The sequence below is a fragment of the Aricia agestis genome, chromosome 3 (genome assembly GCF_905147365.1).
Source record: "Aricia agestis chromosome 3, ilAriAges1.1, whole genome shotgun sequence".
Lineage (NCBI taxonomy): Eukaryota > Metazoa > Arthropoda > Insecta > Lepidoptera > Lycaenidae > Aricia > Aricia agestis.
The window spans coordinates 11,190,330-11,212,973 of NC_056408.1; the positions used below are offsets into that span (position 1 = coordinate 11,190,330).

General features: G+C 36.7%; 1 protein-coding gene across 1 annotated transcript in view; it reads left to right on the top strand.

The window, feature by feature from the left end:
* The window catches only part of LOC121725657 (homeotic protein proboscipedia-like), a 42,388-nt gene extending 20,748 nt beyond the window's left edge, over positions 1–21,640 (top strand). Inside the window, exons 2-3 of the mRNA XM_042112690.1 lie at positions 19,375–19,517; positions 20,040–21,640. Of these exons, the coding sequence (XP_041968624.1) occupies positions 19,375–19,517; positions 20,040–21,416 (1,520 nt within the window). The 3' untranslated portion in view covers positions 21,417–21,640. The remainder of the gene's footprint in view (positions 1–19,374; positions 19,518–20,039) is intronic.
* The last annotated feature ends 1,004 nt before the right edge of the window (positions 21,641–22,644 follow it).

The window sequence follows — 22,644 nt, forward strand, 5'->3', positions numbered from 1 at the left end:
TATGTTTTTTTCGCTTCAGAAATTCTTCAAAAATTTATGACACTATAGATAGAAAAGAAAACACATATTACGTACAGCGAAGTATATTATTTACATAACATTATTAGTAATAATGATTATGTACAAACGTTTACAATAATAAAATTATTACTAGCTATTTGACCGAGCTTTGCTCGGTATTCAATAAAACACGAATAAAATGACATTTTCTAAAAATAATTCCTAGCTAGACAGATTTATCGCCCCCGAAACCTATATAAGAAACCTGTATACGAAAAGATATAAGATACTTAAGTCCCGTAACCCGTTTCATCAAACAATCAAGTAATGTTAAATAAATAATGGCTTGTTAAATCAGTTAACGGCCTGTTAGAGCTATCGAGAGTTCTACCATGCGCTAACTTCAAATCAAATCACCTAACATGGTGTTAAATTTATTCCTGGTCTAGAGGTCCATTCAATATTTTCATTCCTACTAGGTCTCAATGACGCTCGGGTGACTACACCAATAGCACCTTCCCTCCCCTACTACTGAAGGAAATCTAAGACAACAATTTTATCTATGGACGCTTCACACCACGTCAGTCTGACCCCGTGATATGTACCTGAAGGACTTGTGTTACGGGTACCAGACAACGGAAATATATTTAATACTGTTATACTATACATATATTTAAGATTTTTATTATATGATACACATATTTAATACACACCCATGACCCAGGAACTTTGAAAACTGTGTTCCGTCGGCAGGATTCGAACCCGCGACCCCCGGCTTGAGCCACCGACAGCCCACCCACTGAGCCACAGAGGTCGTCAAACAACAGTTATATCCACTTTTGTAAATTAAGAAATTAATAGGGGTGTAGACTATTTTTAGAAAATATATTTATTTTACAGATGTACCATCAAGGAAGTTGATTCCTATGCAACTGACAGACCAACGTTATTTGGTCGAATACTTATGTCAATTCAATGTTAATTGTGATCTGTCGGCTGGGTTTGACGTAACGCAACCAAACTACTTATGTCCCCGATTTGCATAGGAATCAACTTCTCTGATAGTACATAAGTATTTTGTTACACCTAAAAATATGTATAAAAAATAAATACACTCTTATTTCAATAAAAAAAAATCACTTATTAAATAAAAAACTATTATAAAGTTATTAAGTAAAATATGTCCATTTTCGGTAATTCTATAAGTAATACAAACTCTCAAAAAACAATAATTTGTATTAGATTTCGTTTACTGTCTACACCCCTATTATTGTATTCCTGCCTTATTACTGGTCAATAGTATGCTAAATACTTACATGACACTAATAAAAGACAATAAAATTAATTATTTGATTATTTAAAAATAATTTAAAATTTTCCCCGGTTTGGGGAAAATTTCCCCACTTTGTTATAGACATTACTGACCTGTTGAAGTTGAATTAATATTTACATTATTTTATCAAAATACTTTAAAAATATGTTATCTTACCTATGAAATATTATTCCTTGATGTTTTTTGTGTAAGGTTGTATTGTTCTTGCACCATTTTACTACACAAGATGGCATATTTATTTTTATTTATGAATGACAAAGATGTGTCACCGCGATGCAGTCTAATTGCGTAATGGCGGTACGATCGGCTTATTACAGTGCTAGTGTTTGTGCAAGATGTGTACATATGATCGCCTGGGCTTATTAAGGGTGCTTCACTCATTTCTTAATGGCGATCCGTCCGTATTTTTTTTACGTCCGTGGGCCGCCGCGGCCAGGCCCCGGCAGCCATCGAAAGTATGGTGTGGCCGCTTGTTAGCGTGCGGCCAGGTGCGCGTTGTCTATGGCGATTTTATACTAAGTTATCTATCTCGATGGCCGCCGCGGCCTGGCCGCTAGTGCGCGCCCGGGCAGCCGGTCATCGCGTGGCCATTTTGAAAAGAAAGTCATTTAGTTCATGATATCGATAAACTATAGTTCAAGTAATGCGCATCCCTAATCACACGTAAAAACCTATGCAAAGTTTGTAGCCAAATTATTACTTGATTTGACATTTTTATCATTAATGCCTTATGTAGCATGATAAAGGGATTATTAAACTTATAAATTATCTATTTAGCTTACAAAAATACCGACTGAAAAGCCCAAAAAACGTTGTTCAAAACTTACGTATTTAATGTCAAAACCACGTGTTTGAGGCATTTTTTGGCCGTTCTTATGGTTTATTATTTAACAGAACCTCAAAACTTAACAATATCTAGCATAAAATGTTCACTAAAAAGTAAAAAACTTTATTAACACTTTTATTACATGAAATATGCAGACCGACTCCTTTGCTATGACCGAGTAGGTCCGACCTAACTTGACACGCTTTTCACGCTTATACACCGATATAAGGCTCTCTCCACTAGTCTATCTCAATGGTTTAAACATTAATTTTAGATTTCTTTTAAGAATTTAAGTCAAAGTTTTGCCCAAAGGGTCGTTATGACGAATCATGTAAGCCATGTCTCCTGAGACGAGTTAATGGGATAGCACTAAGTATATATTTTATGTGTGATATATACGTCGGTTTGTTAATAGTTTAAACTACTTATATTTAATTCCTTCAAAGTTTTAAGAATTTTAACTACTTATTTTGACCAGAGGGTCGTAATTATGAGTCGTGTAACGTAGCCCAGAAAATAGATTTTTGATTTTAAAACATTATAATTTACATACACCCAAATTGTTATTGGAATAACGCATCATCCATCAGGCACTTCGCCGTCATAGGGGTGAGCATCACGATAGAGCGAGACGCATATAGGACTTTCGAGTGGGGTAGAAAAGAACGGCACGAGAAATTCAAGAATTTGCATAATCTGCTCGGGTACTTTATCATAGAACCACGTGTCAGTGACTAGTGCAGTCACGGATTACGTAGGCCGAATTAAATCGCCCATCTCGGAAGACTTGCAATTTTTTATACTTTTTTTAAAGTGAAGTTTTTAGAGACACTAACATGATAGTTTCAAATCCACATTTTCCACAGAAAAAAAGTACTTATACTCACGTAATGTTTACTGATATAATATGGTTCATAAAAAAGTTTAAGCGTGTATTACAACGTCCATATCACAACATCAAAAGCGTAACCGAATAAAAACTAGCTAATGATTAGATGAGATCCGGCTCGGAACCTGGGCACGGGCATAATAGCATTACTTATATATGATAAATATTACAGCCTGCCGGGGTCGACCAAAAAACGCTTAACTTGTCCCAGTACAAAAGGAAAAAGCCAGCGTCTTCCGTTCGGCCGGAGCCAAAGAAAAAATCTTCGCGAGGGATCCGTGCTACCATTTATCATATTCCATATTCATTTATTCGTCAAGTCCTGGATTCATTTATTCGTCATGTCTTGATTTCGTCTCATTTATTATTAAAAATGAACTGTCCGTAGCAGAGAATACGACGCGACCACTGATCCAATCTTAGAATAATTTCACGCCGAATTTGTACAACGGATGGAACAGGAAACGTATTAAGTAATTAATATTTTCTCCGATTCTCATAAAACAATTCAAAGATCTCGATTGGCGAAATATTGGGCTCTAATTTACCAATTTGTAGCAGTAATTCATATCGTCTAAATGGTAAAAAAAATATTCGTTAGGCAAGTTACAAACTACAACTCAGAGAATGCGTGTTTGGTAAAAATATACTGGTTTGTTCATACAGTAATTTCAATGAAAAGTAATTTCCATTGAAATATTTTTGTCATGAAGCAATTGAAACAAGTTGATCAGCAAGTCAGCGGGGGCAGTTATCTGGATCTCACCCTCGACCGGGCCTGACCCGGGGATGATTGATCGCGGGTGGACACTCGTATCGGGAACCCGGCCGTTCTGTTAAGCATCTCTTAGACCTGTACGATTTGCAGGATAAAATAGTTGAAGCCAGTTATAGGCACTGTTTTAAAAATCATCCCTTACAGAAAGAGGACGGACTAGGAAGAGTGCTAAGCTCCAAAAGGAAATGATGAGAATGAAGTAATTAGCAACTGTTGAATCAGACTTTCCACTCATCGGTTACTTGTAAGGCTGCTGAGCACATATCTGTGAAGAATAATTAAATATAAAAAATATTTATAGACTCCAAAATTCTCGATCTTAACCCTATGTGGAAAAACTTTAGTTTAAACATATTATTTTCATAAATAATCTTTGCTAACATTTACTGTAGACGTGATTGAGCTAATAACAAAACTGGAGGACATGAAAATCAATAAGAAGAATACTTTCTCTTTCATCGACAATAATTCAAGGTTAGCGTCGTAACTCATAACATCATGGGGGTCGAATGTGATCCATTTGTACGCAATCTCGACAATAAAACGTCAGTCTTTGTGTCGGCTGTCGGTAGGTCGTAACTCCGTTTCGCAAACATAACAAATGAGCGCACATTACCACTGGCCGAGCATCACACCTAAATGTGCCCAAATGTAGTCGCGGCTTTATTAATTGTGCACACATAACTTGTGTAGGTAAAGGTACCAAAATAGAATTAAATGAAGTATAAAAAATTGTGAAGGTTTTTAATGAATACCATAAAACTTGACAATGATTTAAACTAAGTAGGTATAGGTACATTTTAATTACTTTAGAAAGAGAATAAAAAATGTTGTTAAGAAATTATATGGTGACAAAGTTAACGTAATCTAATAACCTTATAATGACGTTAATAGAGACAAAACTAGCATTCAAGTGAACACAAACAAAACCAATGTCTCTAAGAATGGAGCCCTGGAGCCCCAAAAAAGTTGATATCGTAACACATGATAGGCAGCTAGGACCCGCCCCGGGCCAGACGGGAACAAATGACCCCGACGCATCATAATAAATAAAACAATTTGTTGTTAATTAGATTTCGTGAATTTAATTTTCATGTCAGTAATTGGTCGGTGGCCACAAAGCTATCGGTGATGGATTATCGAACGGCGCCTTACTATTTACCTTGCGTTTCGCCTTAATTAGACGGTTCGGAAGTTGGCTTATTGCCTCAACTTCCAACCTATTACAAATATAGATTTCATTTGATACGCTCCATGTTTTGTACGTGGGAGAACATTAAGTGTATAATGAGATATCCATTTGTAGACTTACGTTTTGGTTATTACTGTCAATAAGTAAAATAAGTTTCACTCATGTTTTTATTAAGCCCAAATGCTGACAATAAATTATATTATGCCACAGTAGGGTTCCTATGCTTATTATTTCCATGAAAAACGAAATATAAAGCTATCATTTCCGAAAGAAGAACATAAAGGACTTTGCATTTTAATCCAATAGCGAAAAATAAATCAACAACAAAAACAAAAGAAGAATCGAAAAACGCTTGCTTTTATATACGGGATACAAACGCGAGCGTAAAGTTTAAAAACGTTGAAAAAATCTTGGAAAGTCACGGACGCTTAACTTTCTTCCCCTGTTTTATTTTCCCTCGCAATACGGCGCCTCTCCTTACTCCCGCGCTAATATATTCAACTGTCTCTTTTTATTTAACTGATAAGTTACTTTTTAAAGTGCAGGAAAATCGAAGTCATTCACTGGGCAAAATTAAAAGCTGGCACTCGCAGACACAAGTCATAAAAAGGAAATATGGTGAACGTTAATCTTGTTAACGTTGTTTATTTTCCTTTTCCGTAATAATTTTCTAGTTATTTATGTCAAAAGTCTGCGGATGTAAATAAAGCGTAAACTTAAAAGGGTCATTGAATACATGCAATCTCAAAAGAATTTAAATGGCAAACAATGTTTCTATAATCTCATCTTATGTAGAACACCATAATCTCTTTATGCTGTGATTATAACGATAGATATATACAGATAACAACCAACAATGGGTTCCACATGCTTACTTATTTCAAATTACTTGTCGCTTACAAACATTTTTATTGCAATCGTTAGATATAGTTCAGTGATCAGCAGTACCAAAAGCATCACTGAAGGTAAAACTAAACTTGATACTTGAAGAGAATTTGTAACGATCAGTACTGAAAGTTATAGCAAGTTACGCAAAAACCGACGAAACAAAACCATCCAGTGTTCTCCGCGACCCGCCTGATATTGATATGAGTGACTTGCACTTACCGCCCTTTGAATAACGTTGATGTTATGGACAACTACCCCCACCCTACCCTGTTTGCCGAACAAACACTGTCCTTAAATATTATATCCAGTCACGTCGTAATCTGACTTGTGAATAACATTACAATCTTATTTGACGAGACTATTGACTTGTAAGAAACATTATAATAACCGCTGTAAAGCTGGAAAATGCCATTTCAAGCATTATTTTGCTACTGAAATAATAGAGGTTTTAGTCAAAGCTGTAACAAAATATTTCGACTTTAGCTCCAATAACCTTTTAAAGTAAGTTTCAGTACCTACAAATTACTAAAAAAATATATGTCATCTTCCCCAAAATCTCCAAACTTAAATCTAAACACGTTAGTGTCGCGTCATATTAATCTAGAAGATAATGACCAAAATTCACCATGGTCAGTTCGGGAGGCCATCAAAATACGTTTTGATGGCATAACTTAAGCGATTAATATAAACTTGTGTTGCTTCATTAAGGACAATGCAATGATGTATAGTGTCCAGGCCGTTACATGCAAGTGTCACCGATGGAGTCCGGAACTTCGCCCCTGAATATTCCTCTCAGCTCTGTTTATGGACAACTATTTCGGCCCTGTTTTGCGGCTTCGCAAACTTTCACATGGCAGTATTTTTGGCGATACAAACTTTGTTATTGAGTTTTGAATAGTTCTTGTCGCACGTCCGGTGTTTCAGAGAGTCGAGTGTCTTTGAATTGATATTCAAAAGGAATTGTCCGTTCTTGGACAGTTTGTAAAGTATGAAGAATTATTTAATTTACCAAAATGACTATATGTATATAAAAACAAATGAATCCTCCAAAACATCTAAAATTTTCCACACAATTTGAAGAGCAAACAAATCAATCACACATTTAAAGCACATTTAAATGCGACAAACTGTACAAATTACGATACATATTATGACGTCTGTCAAAATATTGTACATGTAAATATATACAATTGTATCACATGTAGCTATGACACATGTTTCGGTCTGTCGTCCGCATCACTCGTCACCACGTCCGAGGCGACAACAACGACGGATACGCTGTTTTTAGTCGCTTTATAAACAATTTGTGAGACACATGTTGATGACAATGAAAAAATATATCATTTGGTGATTAGTAAATTAAATTTTAAATGCTTATAAAAGTTTTGCTAATCATCTATATCATTCACGGAGAACAATAAATGCAATGTTTCTTACAAACAACTAACGAATATCCTCATATGGTTATCATCCATTTGAGGATATTCGTTTGTTGTTTTGCTTTACTTTAACTGTTTTGGTCACGTTTTGGTTATAAGAAGAGACAGAACGTTTAAGGTCCTAATTCTTAAATATCTGATCTAGACTCTAGTCTCCATTTCGGAAGCTTCGACTGACTCAGCACTTTTAAATCTCGAAGACAAAAGAGCGACTAAGAATAGATAAGACGTTGCATATTTCCGTAGACTTCCGTCGGCCGACAGTGGTCGGGTTGTCTTTTATGTCCGCCGCTGAATGGGCTAATGACGCGAGCTGCGCGGGCGCATATAATGTCTAACGGTCGACCTCATTCATCAGAACTGTCAGCGACATCTATTGACAGTTGACTCGAATGTCACGCCCGCTACTTTTTCTTTACTCGGAGAAACGGCTGAATTTAGAAATAATAGTTTAGATAAACGTTGAAAGTATTTTGGCCTTTCCGTTTTGGGAACGGTGGTTTTCGTGTCAGAAAATTCTGTTTGTATTTCCTCTTAAGTTGATGGTGAAGTTCATAGAAATATGCCACCTTCTACTAAACTATTTTCTTCTTCGATGAATTGAGGATCTATGCTCGTTCTGAACGTCAACTTTAGCTCAACTTTGTAGATTTTATAATAACTTGAATACAACATAATAAAAGGGTTCTTGAAAACTAGAATCATAGTAAATGTTTGATGGGGAAGTAACTGCCGAGAATTTTCGTAAAACCACATAAAAAAGCGAGAGGCTTTGTATTTTCGTAACTAAAATGTATGATTATTCATCATCCGAGCTGACCCTTGTCGGCGAGTCGCTACAATAGTTAGTGATAAGAATGTTAAAGAAAAATAAACCATTACAATACCATCAGTCACTGCGGCTACCCGCGGTGGGCAGGTCAGCGAAGAAAAAACTCCACAATTCGAGCCGAATTCGAATGACGAATGATTCATTTATGAAAATGAAATGACAGAATGAATAGACGAAGAAAAGAATAAAAATAAACGCGGCTACCGGCTACCGCTTTGTGCCACGTGCTGATACGTCGGCCGCGGCCATTGTGGTGCACCGTGAGAACCGTAATTAACCGATACAGACTCATAGACAATGGAGCAAAAAGCGGATTACGATTTTTTGTTACGGTCTAATCCGCGGAGATTCAACTCTGGCGGTCAGATAAAACGAAACAAACATACTATTCTTGGTTCTTAGGATCGATAAAATCCTAAACAGAATTTGAAAACCACCATGCGGGTTTCTTACGCCTGATCTTCCGAACCGGTGAGGTGGTAGGCATCGTAGACCTTTCAGAAAGAATTAAAAGTTATATTGTAACCAAATTCCGAAAAAAACATCTCATTCACTTTAAAAAATGTAGCATAAAAAGTAAAAGTAAACAAATAAATTTTGCGTTTGACATTTGGTATTGACCTTATCTTCCAGAACAGCAATTATTCCCCCGACTTAGTGGACCCGAAATACTGAGAAAGAACGCGCAATGAAATTAAAAATATGTCTTAAGGGTAATTAGCTTTAACTTTTACAGTAAGTGCCCTATCAGCTCGGCGCGGCTCCCTCGTTTCAATTGTGGGGAACAACCAGCTTTTCAGTTAGAGAATTTTATGAACTCGTTCGGGAGTTTTGCGAGATTACTCTAAGTCTTTGTTTTTATTGAGTAAAATTATTATCTTATGATTATGTTTTCGTATATTTTGCTCTTAATTTTTGTGTTATTTTTTTCGCATTTCTTTCTATCATGTGATGTTAGTTATATTAAACTCTTCCAGACTCTACGTTCTTAATCACGCGATTAACAATTGTATATAACAAAAACAATGTGACTTCCTACTAAAGTTACAAATTGTACTCACTAAAGAGGGGTGTAACACCTAAGCGAATTTTGAAACATAGAGCAGTAACGAATTAATAAGCGGACAAACAAAGGTTGAAATTAAGTAAAAGTTCCTAAAGCGCACTCTGTTTCGTATTGACGGAGTGTTTAACAATAAATTTCCATTTATAAAGCCACAAGCAGGGGGGAGGCTGGAGGGGGAGCAGCTTCCGATGCTTTTTTCCTTCATTTCCTTGACGCCGCGTGGCTAGGGGCTGCCCCGACAGAATTAAAACGTTCACCGTCTTTATACACATAATTACATTTAAAAATCATGTCTACAATTTACGTACAATAAGAAAATACGCTACAGATGTTTGTCGTTATTTATAATTCCTTATTTTTGATTGAAGTTATGCACGGTTTTGGGGTTTCTTTATAGAAGTGGCTACACTAGTTTTAAAATGGTTTTACTAATCAACGGCGTCAGGGCCCCCGCTACCATATGTGCAATGTGTGCAATGCACACGGGCGCCAAATCGCCATCTTTAGGGGCGCCAAAATCAAGGACCCAAAAAAATTGCCTAAAGGGGCGCCAAAATCCTTTTTTTGCACACAGGCGCCAGTAGCCCTTACGAGGGCCCTGAACGGCGTTATTGAATAGATAAACTCTATCAAACAATATCTAGAAAAAGCCTGCGGGTTCTTGTTTATGGATATACAGACCAATTTTTTTTTAAGTGAACATACCTACTATTGGTAGAAACTAATCAACGGGTAGGGTTTTCTATTCAATGTAGAACAAAACTTTCTTACCACCATTTTGTAAGGTCTTGTTTAACAAGTATGTAAGGTCTTACGCATAAAATGTGTGTTGAAGAAAAATAATAGCCATTTGATGCTAAGCAAGAGGACCCAAAAATATCGGCGGGATAATAATTAAAAGAAGCGATAATGTCCCCGACGCGGTGAAAAACGACCACGCCATCCTTTTTATTTGATAAATAAAATTTATATCCCTTTTCTTTGCGGTTTGAACTTTGTATTAGTACTTTGAATCTATAAATGATCCATATTGAGGATTTGATTGTTACACATAAAGTTACTTTAATATAAACGAGCATATTATTTTCAACCAATATAAAAATATAGTTTTTACAATTAAAAATAAATGACGGCTGATATTAACCACCTGCTTTTTGTGCACGCAAATATAAATTAACCATAAATGGATAAAACTTGATGTAGACCTGTAGGCTGTATCGTACAGCAACCATACATCTTTCTTGGATCATACTATGTCATATTTCGAGACTCAAAGTCTAAATTGTGTGATGTGAGACTCCAGAGATTTAAGAGCGCACCTGACCCTAACCTACATACTTAAACCTAGATCTCAAAATCTGTAAGGTCTAGAAAACTGATTTTTTGACACAACTAACTTCAGTTCATGAAGAATAAATGCTCAAGACGAAAACACGATTACTGAAAAAATGCTCGATAGTTTCTTTTTTACAAAAAACCTTGTTTTAGACACATTTTTGCTTGGATCTTCGAAGTTTGCTGACTTTTCTTTAATATTTTTTTAATATCTAAAAAGGCATTGATAAAACCTAAATTTGCTCAAAACACTTTTTTCATAATCATTATACTTCGTTTTTTATTCAAGTAAAACTAACTATGCGATGATTCCGCGCCGTCCTTTTTCACCTGGCATATGAAAGACGGGCGTGAGTGTGAAGAGAGAAGGACGATGTTTGATTTTTGGAGTTAGGAACGCTCTTCAGCATCAAGGGCTAACAGACAGACGTACACTTTAACAATATTACTATCAATTTCACGTTGTTCGAGATTAATTTTTATTACTAAAACTTTACATACACGATATTAGTATAAATTTTCTTCGACTTGTATTTTTTAATTACTAAAACTTTAAAAATCACTTTAATGATGCGTATCTTGGTCCCCGCAACTATTAACCTTCTCTCCCCCTGCTCCTCTATCGGACGGTTTTACAGCGCACTAAATATTCTCCCGGCGACAATTGCGATTATGAAAAGTGCACCGTTATTTATATCCCGGGTTTATTTTTTGTCGCCCCTTTCAAGGGCAATTAAATACCGCCAGTCTTGAACGTTTTGCATATTCCAAAGAGGTCCAAAACCCTCGTCTACCCTCTTGTTTTATCAATGATAGAGTGTTTTTATCATTGATCAAATGACTTAAAAATATCGCTGGTAGCAACTTACTCGTACTATAAAAACGGGGTATCTCAAACCAAAGACAGGAGCAAGAGGAGCAGGAGAACATTGAGAAATCTAACATGACTTGTTTTGTGGTTTGAACCACTAGAATTATTATGCCAAACCAGAACGTAGGCCAAATATAATAATAGGAGCTAAAAAGTGTAAACTTAAATCGACAAAACATCTATATTACCTTACCTATAAAACACATCATTAAATAACATTAACTAATTAAGTGAAATAATTTGCTAAATGGAAAAGTGAAACTAAAAGATTAGCGAAATTTCCTCGCGGAATCGAACCGGGTTCCCCCGGGGCTGGCTGTCAAACTCTTCCCAACTCACGCCGGCTGTGACAAGTTTTACCAACCTTCTGTGTCACCCAAATGGATCCGGGATACCTCTCATTACAAACTTTAACATTAATAAATTAATGTTCCATAACAAAATAACGTAGAGTTATTATTAGTGTTTCTGTATTTTGGATTTAGCAATTTCTATCATGAAACGCTTAGACTCTAGAAATTATATGTTTTTACTTGCTTAGTAAATATGGGTCACAGCTTTAGAGGTTGCTCTTATTTAATAAAATGTTTAATAGACAATCAGTGTTTCGTCTTGAAAGAACAGTATAACTAATTCAACGTCCGTAATCTAATAAAATATCTTCTTTCGAGTGACATCAATAATTTGCTAATCAGCCATTGAAACATTGTTGCCAACATTAGCACTTGTTTCAAACTTACTTTTTAACGCTACATCCAATCATATTCCATACCATAGACTTAATATACAGTGTGTAACAAAAATAAGTGATAATACTTTAGGGCGTGTATGTGTTCCTTGTAGAGAGTTCACTGTAAAAGTAGCAGCGCTGAAAGACGAAATTATTTTTTCACTTTTGTATGGGCAAGGGCCCGAGCGTCACGAGTTTCCCCATACAAAAGTGAAAAAAAATTTTGGTCTTTCAGCGCTGCTACTTTCACAGTGAACTCTCTACAAGGAACACGTACACACCCTAAAGTATTATCACTTATTTTTGTTACACCCTGTATATTATAGGTTTATGTTCCATACTAATATTATAAATGCAAAAGTGTACTCCGTCTGTCTGTTACTTCTCACGCCCAAACCGCTAAACGATTTTCTGAAATTTAGGTTTAGGTTTTAAGACATTTATTCTCATAAGAATTTACATAAATTCACTTACATGAGAAAGACAATAAAGTAAAGAAATACAAACACTGTAGTAAACAGTAGAGTCAACATTACAAATTACATCGAGCGAGCTTAGAAGATAGGTTACAATCTTAAGTTAAAATTATAAAATTAACAATACATAGACGTAATTTTATATGTATGACGTATTGATATGGGGATACTTTGAGCCCCGAGAAAGGACATAATTATTAATTTTATTATCTAATGCATTTTATTCTGAAAAAATGTACGGTTCTTCTTCTTCGGCTTCTTACAAAAACACTGCTTCTTATAAAACACACGAAATTTCTAGTAATTCATTTTTTTAAAGCGACTTATCAGGTAACACTGTTGCAAACATAGAAATAGATAGCGCCCCTCGGTTCCCCGCGAAATTGAACCGCCTCGGATCTGTCTCCCGTAATCCGGTTATAATTGATGCGACAATGTCAGGAGATACAGCTAATCGGAAAAATACAAATCCATGATCATGATCGATGGAACTGTGTCAGATAACGGAAACCCTCTGCAGATTTGTTTCAAGACGTTCATTTTGAACTTAACCGCCGAATTAGTAAAACGGTTTATTCTCTGTGGTCTTAACGATGAAAAAGAGTACAGAACTTAAGAGAAATTTCCTATTCTCTAAAATTCTGTAATCTATATCTTATATATTATATAAAACTCAAAGGTGACTGATTGACATAGTGATCAACGCACAGCCTAAACCACTGGACGGATTGAGCTGAAATTTGGCATGCAGGTAGATGTTATGACGTAGGCATCCGCTACGAAAGGATTTTGATAAATTCCAACCCCAAGGGGTTCAAATAGGGGATGAAAGTTTGTATATAATAATACTTCTTAACGCGAGCGAAGCCGCGGGCAAAACCTCGTATAAATATAAATTAATTTTTAATTTTGTTAGTGTCACTAAACCGCGAGAATAGCTAAACCGATTTGGCTAATTTAAACCTTGAAATATTCGTAAAAGTTCAAGGAAGGTTTATCGGGTCATCTCGTAGATCAATAACATTAATAATTTAATATTATTCATAGCATTATGCTTTATAAGTTTTTGTATTTAAAACTGCAACAATTTTCCCGAATCTAAATATAGCGTTACATAGTGGTAGCTTAGTGATAGGTAGCCGCGTAATTTTTGTCTGATCTAATATTGTCTAAATACTTTAAACAAATCAATTTTATTATTAACTAAAGCATGCGTATAACCTCCAAAGAATGCAAACGGCACGATATTATGTTCTTAATATTTCACCACCCCTTCTCTACATATTAATCAATGTGCCATTTACATTCTTAATAAATTCTACATCTGCTCTTGAGTACACGTCCTAACTCCTTCAGTTATTTTAAATGTTATGTAATGTTTATGTTAAAAGAAAAATATTTTAATATTTTTGTTGTGTACCAAGTTGACGCGTATTTTTGTGTAAACTGCCGTTGAATCCCCTTAACGGCATTGTTACGACACAAAATCGCGGAAAAATTTACTTTTTCGCGTCTGAAATATTGAATCTTTACATTTATGCCTTTCACACCTCATAACGTAATAATTCTTACGCACTCCCCTACCGACTTTCTGTTGCAGTCCTCCATACACGCGGAATAAATGTTTCATACTCAATCAACGAGTCAGGAAAACAACTCTACACGGCATTTTTGTATTAGAATATTGAATTATTACGTATTTACCAGTTAAATAATTACTGCGTTTTTTTTTAAATTTTGTTTCCTGTTTATGTTCTATTAAGTTACCTAACAAGTTAACAATGGATAACAGTTAAGTTATAGTCTGTCAAGAAAGTGAAGAAATTAAAAAGTGGCAACATCGTAGTGTCGTCCCTTTCAAATCAATCTAAGAAAAAAGGGATGACACTACGATGTTGCCACTTTTTAATTTCTTCACTTTCTTGACAGACTATATCTAGCGTACCTTTCATAACTACCTTGAATAAAACAGACATGTTTTGTTACACGTAAAGTGTGAAATATCCCAAACAGCAGAAGCAAGAAAGAAAATACTACTTCCTCTCCTAGCCGCCCGCAGTGTACTCTCCTCTTTTTCTAATGTTCGAATTTCTAACAGTTCACGTATCCTGAAGCGAGCTACATTTTGTACTCAACCCAAAAATGCACATCGCTGCCAAAGAGGCACTTGAAAAATCAATTTAAGGCAACATATTCACCCCACCGTGAGGGATGCTAACACCTAATGCGACCGCAGCAGTTAGGGATCGATGTAATGGCATCAACCGCCAACTGCCCACCGCATTAATCCTTTACCGTCTCTTGATTAATTATTGGAACTTGCTAAAGGTCCCGTCTCTGACAATTCGCTATTATAGAAACGGACGTTAAATTTCTGAACTTAGGTATCCTTTTCCTTAGCTTTCTTGATATTATTATGTTCTAAATATAAATTACAAGCGAATTAATCCTCAAGAATTTATTAAAATGTGTTCCAATTTTACACACACACACTACTACACCTGTACACTACTTTAACTGGAAAATATTTTGAAGCATGAAGATTCGATAGAAAAAAGTACATATTATCACAATAGTCGAATTGAGAAACCTCCTCCTTTTTGAAAATCGGTTAAAAAGTCATTAATTGTTGTTATTCCACGATTTCTTGACAGTTTTAATAACAAAGCAATTTCTCCGACACACGTCTCTACAATTGTTATAGCTTAAATTTAGATACACCGAAAATACCCTGGATGTTCGCCAGAGGTGACAAAAATAAACGCCCAGGTAGCCACATAATTCAATATGAGGGTACAACGATATTATCAAATTAAGTGCGGATACGGCGACTGTTGACTTGAGGGATGTAAGTGACCCTTAATCCGTAGTAAATCTTCCACCGGGCCGCCTGGGCCCCGAGTGGGCACACGAGGGTTAAACATACTACTAACACCATTTATTACCAACTTGTTGTACGGAACAATGGATTTGTTGGAACAAGCCCTACATCGCTTGTTCCGAAGACCTTTTTATGCGCTCTCAAATTGTTTTACTTTGCGGTTTGCGCTAATATTAACTGTTTCAAGATTAATCAACCAACGCTTTGTTACTCAACCTGTACTTATAGATTATTAAGACAGTACAAAACTTAAATACCGTACAAACCTTGCAGTACTTACCTATTGGTATATGCTTAACTTTGCTGAGCTTAACTTACCTATTGGTAATGCAGGTAACCAAACATTGTAATAATATTATGTACTTTAGTGTCTTCGAACAAATAGGTACTAGCTGTAGATTTACAACTTACCACCCTAACGGCCGTTCCCAATATTTGATCTATCTCTGGTTTTGCCCTACTGGAGATAGGAATAGCTCACATTAGACATTAGAGACATATATTTTATGTCAATTATGAGCTATTCCTATCGCTAGTAGGGCAAAACCAGAGATAGATCAAATATTGGGAACGGCCGTTAAAGGCATGATGAAAATCAATTTACAGCGCCGGTGAATCGTCGGATCGCACACAATACTTACGTGTCAATGTTAACATATTCTGCTGACTCTAGGATTCTGCACTTTTTGTGTTTAAATATTTTAGGGCTATATCTAACCTAACCTAACCGCTGCAATCAGAAAGATTTAATGATTATCAACTTTACGTTATGTTTGATTTTGACAAAATGTATAGATACCTAGAGTTTACAATATCAAAATTATACTTGAATTTAAGAAATCTTTAATATCTGAGCGCAGCCATACAGATTCTAAAAACACTGCAAGAGTTTTCCTATCTTGTGGTTTCCCTCGTTTTTTCTGCGCAATATATCAAATAAGCAAAATAATAGTTGCGGCATTAAAGATAGCGGCGCAGTGGTGCGTACGAAAGCGTCCTGATAATGGCAACATTATACGCGGCACCTCTCGAGAATAATCGAGCCCCAGGCCCTAGCAAAAACTGCATCCTCGCTGGACAGTCGCAGAGAAAATGCCTTTTATTTTGTATGTTTAACCGACATACAAAAGGGGAGTTATGTTTTATTAAGAAATAAAGATGGTAATTCCCGAATTAATTGAGTCTGAGAGTTTTTCTTACATTAGGAGATATTATAATGATTAATGTTAAAGCGTACCCCAAGTTTAGTTCACCAAGGACTACCAATGATTGCCAAATCAATCATTGGTAGTCCTTGGTGAACTAAATAAAGGCAGCTAGCTGCAGCACCTAATACATCTGATTAAAAAAGCTACAAAATACTACAAATATCACGTTATGGATTTATTTATGGATATTATTATTATTATATGGATCCCATGAAACGTGACAGTTTGACCATAGTTTGACGGTCTCTTTTAAGTAGGTAGATAATAACATAAATAAAACTAAGAAACAAATCATTTTTTCGGTATGTTAGACAAAAGAGTTAAGGTCAATGTGTCGAAGTCCGGCATACTTTTCTCGAATTAAAGTTTAACATACTTTATTCACTTGAGATTCGCTTTTTAAAGTAACTTGTGTCATTGGAAATTATAGGCTATATATTAATTAGACCTATAATGATCTAAAAATAATCTTAGTTGCCGTATTTTTTTACTTACGTGGTATTTTTTTAAATTAATTTTATATCATTTTAAGGCAAGTCCGGCATATCGTAAGTTTAAGTGGTTGCAAAAATTTTCATTAAAATTATAGTGCATTTTTTGAAAAATTAAACACTAAGTATAAACTTAAATGTTTATTACAACAAAATTATATTAATGAGTGCCGGTAAAATCAACAACTTTGCTTCATCATCATTTATGAGATGAGACATTTTTCAACATACTCCCCTACTTAATTTTGATTTGATTATTGTTATTGATATGTCTACTTAGTACCTATTTTTTTTATTCCTTCATATTATATATAGTTGCTTAATATTTAGTTGCTTAAAATAACTTTTTAGTTTACGTGGCAGATTGGGGCCATGCACGCGAAAGTTACGCGTTTTTACCATTATTTTCGCCGCTCAATTAAAATTATAAGGGTTGTTGGTCCGGGACTACCGGGAGGTAGGATTTTTTATGAAAATTTCCTGCTCTTTAGGGATCTTTTTTCAAATTTTGTTTATCTCAAATAATTTTTGGTTTTTGGAATATTAAAAAACCAAACCCTTCTTTTTTGCTTAGTAGTTTATAACTTTTGCAATTTTTATCAGCCCCTCTTGTATGCTCTTTTCGTGCAGTAAAATTTGGGCAATGCTATGATTTAGTAGTCCATAGTTTAAACGCAAATTAACAATAAAGACATGTATATTTGAAAAGGTTGACAATATCTGATTCGAGGCAAGGCCGTCATATGACGGCCTTTCCTTATGAAAACTAGACGGACTTCCCAATTATTGCAATTTTAGGTTAGACACATGTTGCAGGTGATAATAACGAAATTAAAGCGATATTAACGAATCGAACACCAGTAATAAGTAAAAGGATCACTAAATTACTTATGTAATCCAAGAAACTCCAAAAACTCCTTCGTATTCCCACTTTTTCTTTATTTTTTGGCAGAGACTTACACTCCGATTGCGAGTACAAAACGGAAAAAAAATTTAAGATCATTTTTTTCGTAACAGGTAGTTAGTAGCGACATGTCTGTTTCTTAGATCAAACTAACTTTGCAATATTGTTTTACCCACTGAGCCATATGAAACTAGTCGCTCAGATATGGAAGTTATTGCCGCTAGACGGACTTACCTCCCAGACGGACTTCGACACATTGACCTTAGTTTTTTTTAAACGATTTTCTTTCAAGCTTATTAGTAGCACTCTGTAATAGCACTTTAGTCTCGTGTTATACTTGGGCAGTCGGGTTGGGCGTCCCTTATTATTCTAATGCTGACCACAACTTATCGGGTTTCAACTCCACTTAACCCGATAATGAAGGTATGTTGTATTAATTACCTACCTTAAAGTTTAACCTAAATAGAAACTTCGAAATACCTACGTCCTAAACATATCGTTTGTACAGTACTCTATGACCTATGTAATAGAGCCTGAACAAAAGAATGAAATAAATACACTATGAATTTATTTACTTGGGGAGTGCAACCGAGCGGAAACCAACTTTGATAATGTTTGATTGACAGCTGGCCTTGCCCAATAGGAGCGTAGGAACCTGACGAGCCACGTCAATCATCCACCCAGCAACAATAAACAAACAATCGGCGGGGGCATTATAACCTCTATTTGATTAAGGGCAAGAACTATATCGCATGCCCTTGGTCGTATGCGAATAGCACGAGCCCCGCACGGAATCGTCACGCGAACGCGATGGCCCCATTATTCGCCTCCCCATTGTAATTTGAATTTCGAATACGAATTCGTATTTGAAATAAGTAAAAAAGAACTATTTCGACACAATGGCGTCAAGGGCGGTGCTCTGACATGCGATCAAGTTATTATATTAAAGGAAAGCTCACCCACGAGCTCACCCCGTTATTTAGCTACCAAGAATAATGCTACATTAAAACTGAAGTCTCATATTTTCATGAATACATTTAAATAATGCTCTTCAAACTTTTAAAGTTATTTTACATCAAAGAGCAGATAAATAATAATATATTAAGGTTTTAGATGTGATATGCTATTAAGATTATTTTTGTAAAATAACTAGAAATTATTAAATTAAATATATAAATTAAGATAGTATAAAACTAGCGAATAAAGCAAAATAATAACTTGGAATTTCTTTTCAGAAAATGGGCTACCGAGGCGGCTGCGAACTGCCTACACAAATACTCAACTATTGGAACTAGAAAAAGAATTTCACTTCAACAAATATTTGTGCAGACCAAGAAGGATCGAGATAGCTGCATCTCTTGATCTGACAGAGAGACAGGTATCTAAGTTGTTTCTTAACAATAATGCTTATTTAAACATAAAAAAATAATTAACCATTAAAAATAAATTACAATTAAGAAAACTTAACCTCTTTTGTACAGTTTATAAATCTTACCAATTAGAGCCTGTCCACACGGCGCGTTGCGTCAGCGTTGCGTCGAAGCAGCGCTGCCGTTGCATTGTTTTACATACAAATAACCAAGGTGTTCACACGGCGCGCTGCGTCATGCGGCGCATGTGTCGTCGCAACGCACACATGACGAACAGCAGTCTCGGGGGCTGCTGTCTGTCATGTGTGCGTTGCGCGCTGCTGTCACGACGCATCACGCAGCGCGCCGTGTGAGCACCTTGGTTACTTACTTATTTGTATGTAAAACTACGCAACGGTAGCGCTGCGTTGACGCAACGGTAGCGCTGCGTTGACGCAACGCGCCGTGTGGACAGGCTCTTACTCTGACTCCGTTACTCGTTAGTGGGTAGTATCTAAAAGATTACCTACTGATAATTTTTCATTTCGCAGGTAAAAGTATGGTTCCAAAACAGGCGTATGAAACACAAGAGACAAACTCTGAGCAAAAGTGAAGACGGAGACGACAAGGACTCGACCACATCCGAGGGTGGCAAGTCCAAGACGGGACTCGACAAATTCCTCGACGACGATGGTCCTCTTTCCGGAAAGAAGAGTTGCCAAGGCTGCGAATTACCACCAGGTGCACTGTGTTCCCCCGCAGAGGATCTCCCCGAGCTGGCTTCACGGACCAGAAACAATAACACACCCAGCGCCACCAATAATAATAGTTTTGCTAGTGACGGCGCCTCCAGTGTTGCATCCTCATCGTCCCTCGACAAGTTGGCCGAGGAAGACTCCCGGGAAGGACCTCCGTCGGTGAATCCCATCACAGCAGCCACCAGAAACATTGCGAAAAGAATAAAGCAGGAGGCACGGAAGCGCTCTCCTTCTCTAGACGCTACCGGATGTAAAGTGTCACCGTCGTCTTCCAAAGACGGCTTAATCGGAGTTCCTAATTTAACCGACGGTAAATTTTCTTCCGTCAACTTGACGAGATCCTCGACCCCGGGAACGCCGTCGAGTATGCACCCGAGCCCACTCGGCCACTACCCGCGGCCGTCTCCTCCTCAAGTCGGCCCGCATCCTCAGGCAGTTCCGAACGCTATGCCCCCGTACGTGATAAGAGGCAATGCGCCGCCGGGACAATTTGCCGGTCAACCTGATTTCCGAATGGATGCGAAACAGTTCGGTGGCAAACTCGCCCCGTATCCCCAGGGCGGCAGGCAGTACGACGGGTACGGGCCTCTACCGAACAACGATTCTCACGCTTTCAATAGAAATCAGCACGCGAGGCCGCAGGACGGTTCACCCGCGAGGCCCACCAACGGCATCGGACCGAGACAGGCTTATCCGCACGAGATGTATCAAAACTACGGCTACGCAAATTACAGCAAGGAGCAGCTCGCATACGGTCACCCCGGGTACGATCAGTCGCAGGGCTACCCCGGCGACCATATGGCGTACCCCAACAGCCACTACGGCTATAATTACCACGAGGGCGGCCAACACGAGCACGCGAACAGTTATTTTGGCACCGAGGGTCAGAAGAATCCGCACGGCAACGATTACAGCAAGGCTTTCTATGATTCTACTGGCTTCAATCAGCAGGGCGCCCAGGCGGCGGGGTACGTGCCGGGGGAGACGCAGGGAGCTCCGGGAGATCCCTACAACGGCGTTCCGGAGTGCGGCGAGTACGGATCCTATCAGCAGTTCTACGAGGCCACCCACGCGACACCTACCGCCGGCGATAACTCCAACGGCTCCTCCGAGTTCCACTTCCTGAGCAATCTAGCCAACGAATACGGCCCGGAGTACTACACTATTTGAGATAAGGACTTCGCCGAACAGGCGTGTGATCTATTCGTGTAACCGGTCGAGGTTGCTGTATATATTTCGTAAATGTGGTTATGGTGTTGACGGGAAACCGAGTTGCCTAAGGCTTCTGATTTCACTATACCTATGGTATATTTCTCTTTGTACCTATCTACTACTTATGCTAGGATACGATGTACTCAATACTGTTGTAATTAATTGTAAATAACGCAAGTCTCTTCTAGATAATAATTTCGGTACTATATTATTTAAAGTAATTTATATTTATTAGATATCATCGCCGTTTCGATTGTTTAATAAATATGAATGTAAATAAAATAAGGTTAAATAAAACGCTATTATGACACTTATAAATAATAAAATTAATTACTAAGTAATAATTTTATCTACTATTATTATCAATCTCATTATGGTCATTTTGTTATCCTCTCAACTCCATAGTTCCTATCCTGACTTGGTACAGAAATATATTATGACAAAATAATATGGCACGGTCCCTGAATATAGCAATTCAGCCATTTATCTACGGTTTCTTATCTTTCTCACACAATATGTCGTTTCCACAAGTAGGAGCGCATTGGACATATTTTCTCATGAGTAAAAGAAAAATGTAGCGATAGGCCGAATTTCCGCGTGTTCGGTGACCGGGCTTTAATATTATTGTGTTTTTTTATTGAGTTACTACTCAATTAAAAAAAACACAATATGATCCGAAAATAAAATCGTGCAAAAACTTACATTATTCAAGGCTTCAAAGTACTGAAATGAAATTAACATGCACGTCATAATTCAAAACATAATATTAGTATATAAGTAGGCTAACTGTATATGAATATACTGTAACAAAGACAATGCGTTTTGAAGTACCTTCATAATAATTATATCATTTAATTGTAATTAATCAACTGTAAGTGTACATAAACATAGTTTTGTTAAAACATTGTGTAAAAAACATGTTACAATAATCTTCTGATAGTCTGAGTTAGAATGGTTTGATGCAAATTAAGAATTTAATGTTTATACACAGACAGAATCGTTTTTCCTGACCCAAATTAGATAAATTGTTTACATGATTAAGGAATAGCTGTTGCCTTATTTAGTTTGTATTGTTTTGTGACTAAAAGACATTGTAGATAGTAGTAAAGTTATTAGTTCGATAAGCATCTATATTGTAGATATCAGTGCTATCCTTTTTGGCCTATTGAAATAAATAAATTGGTGT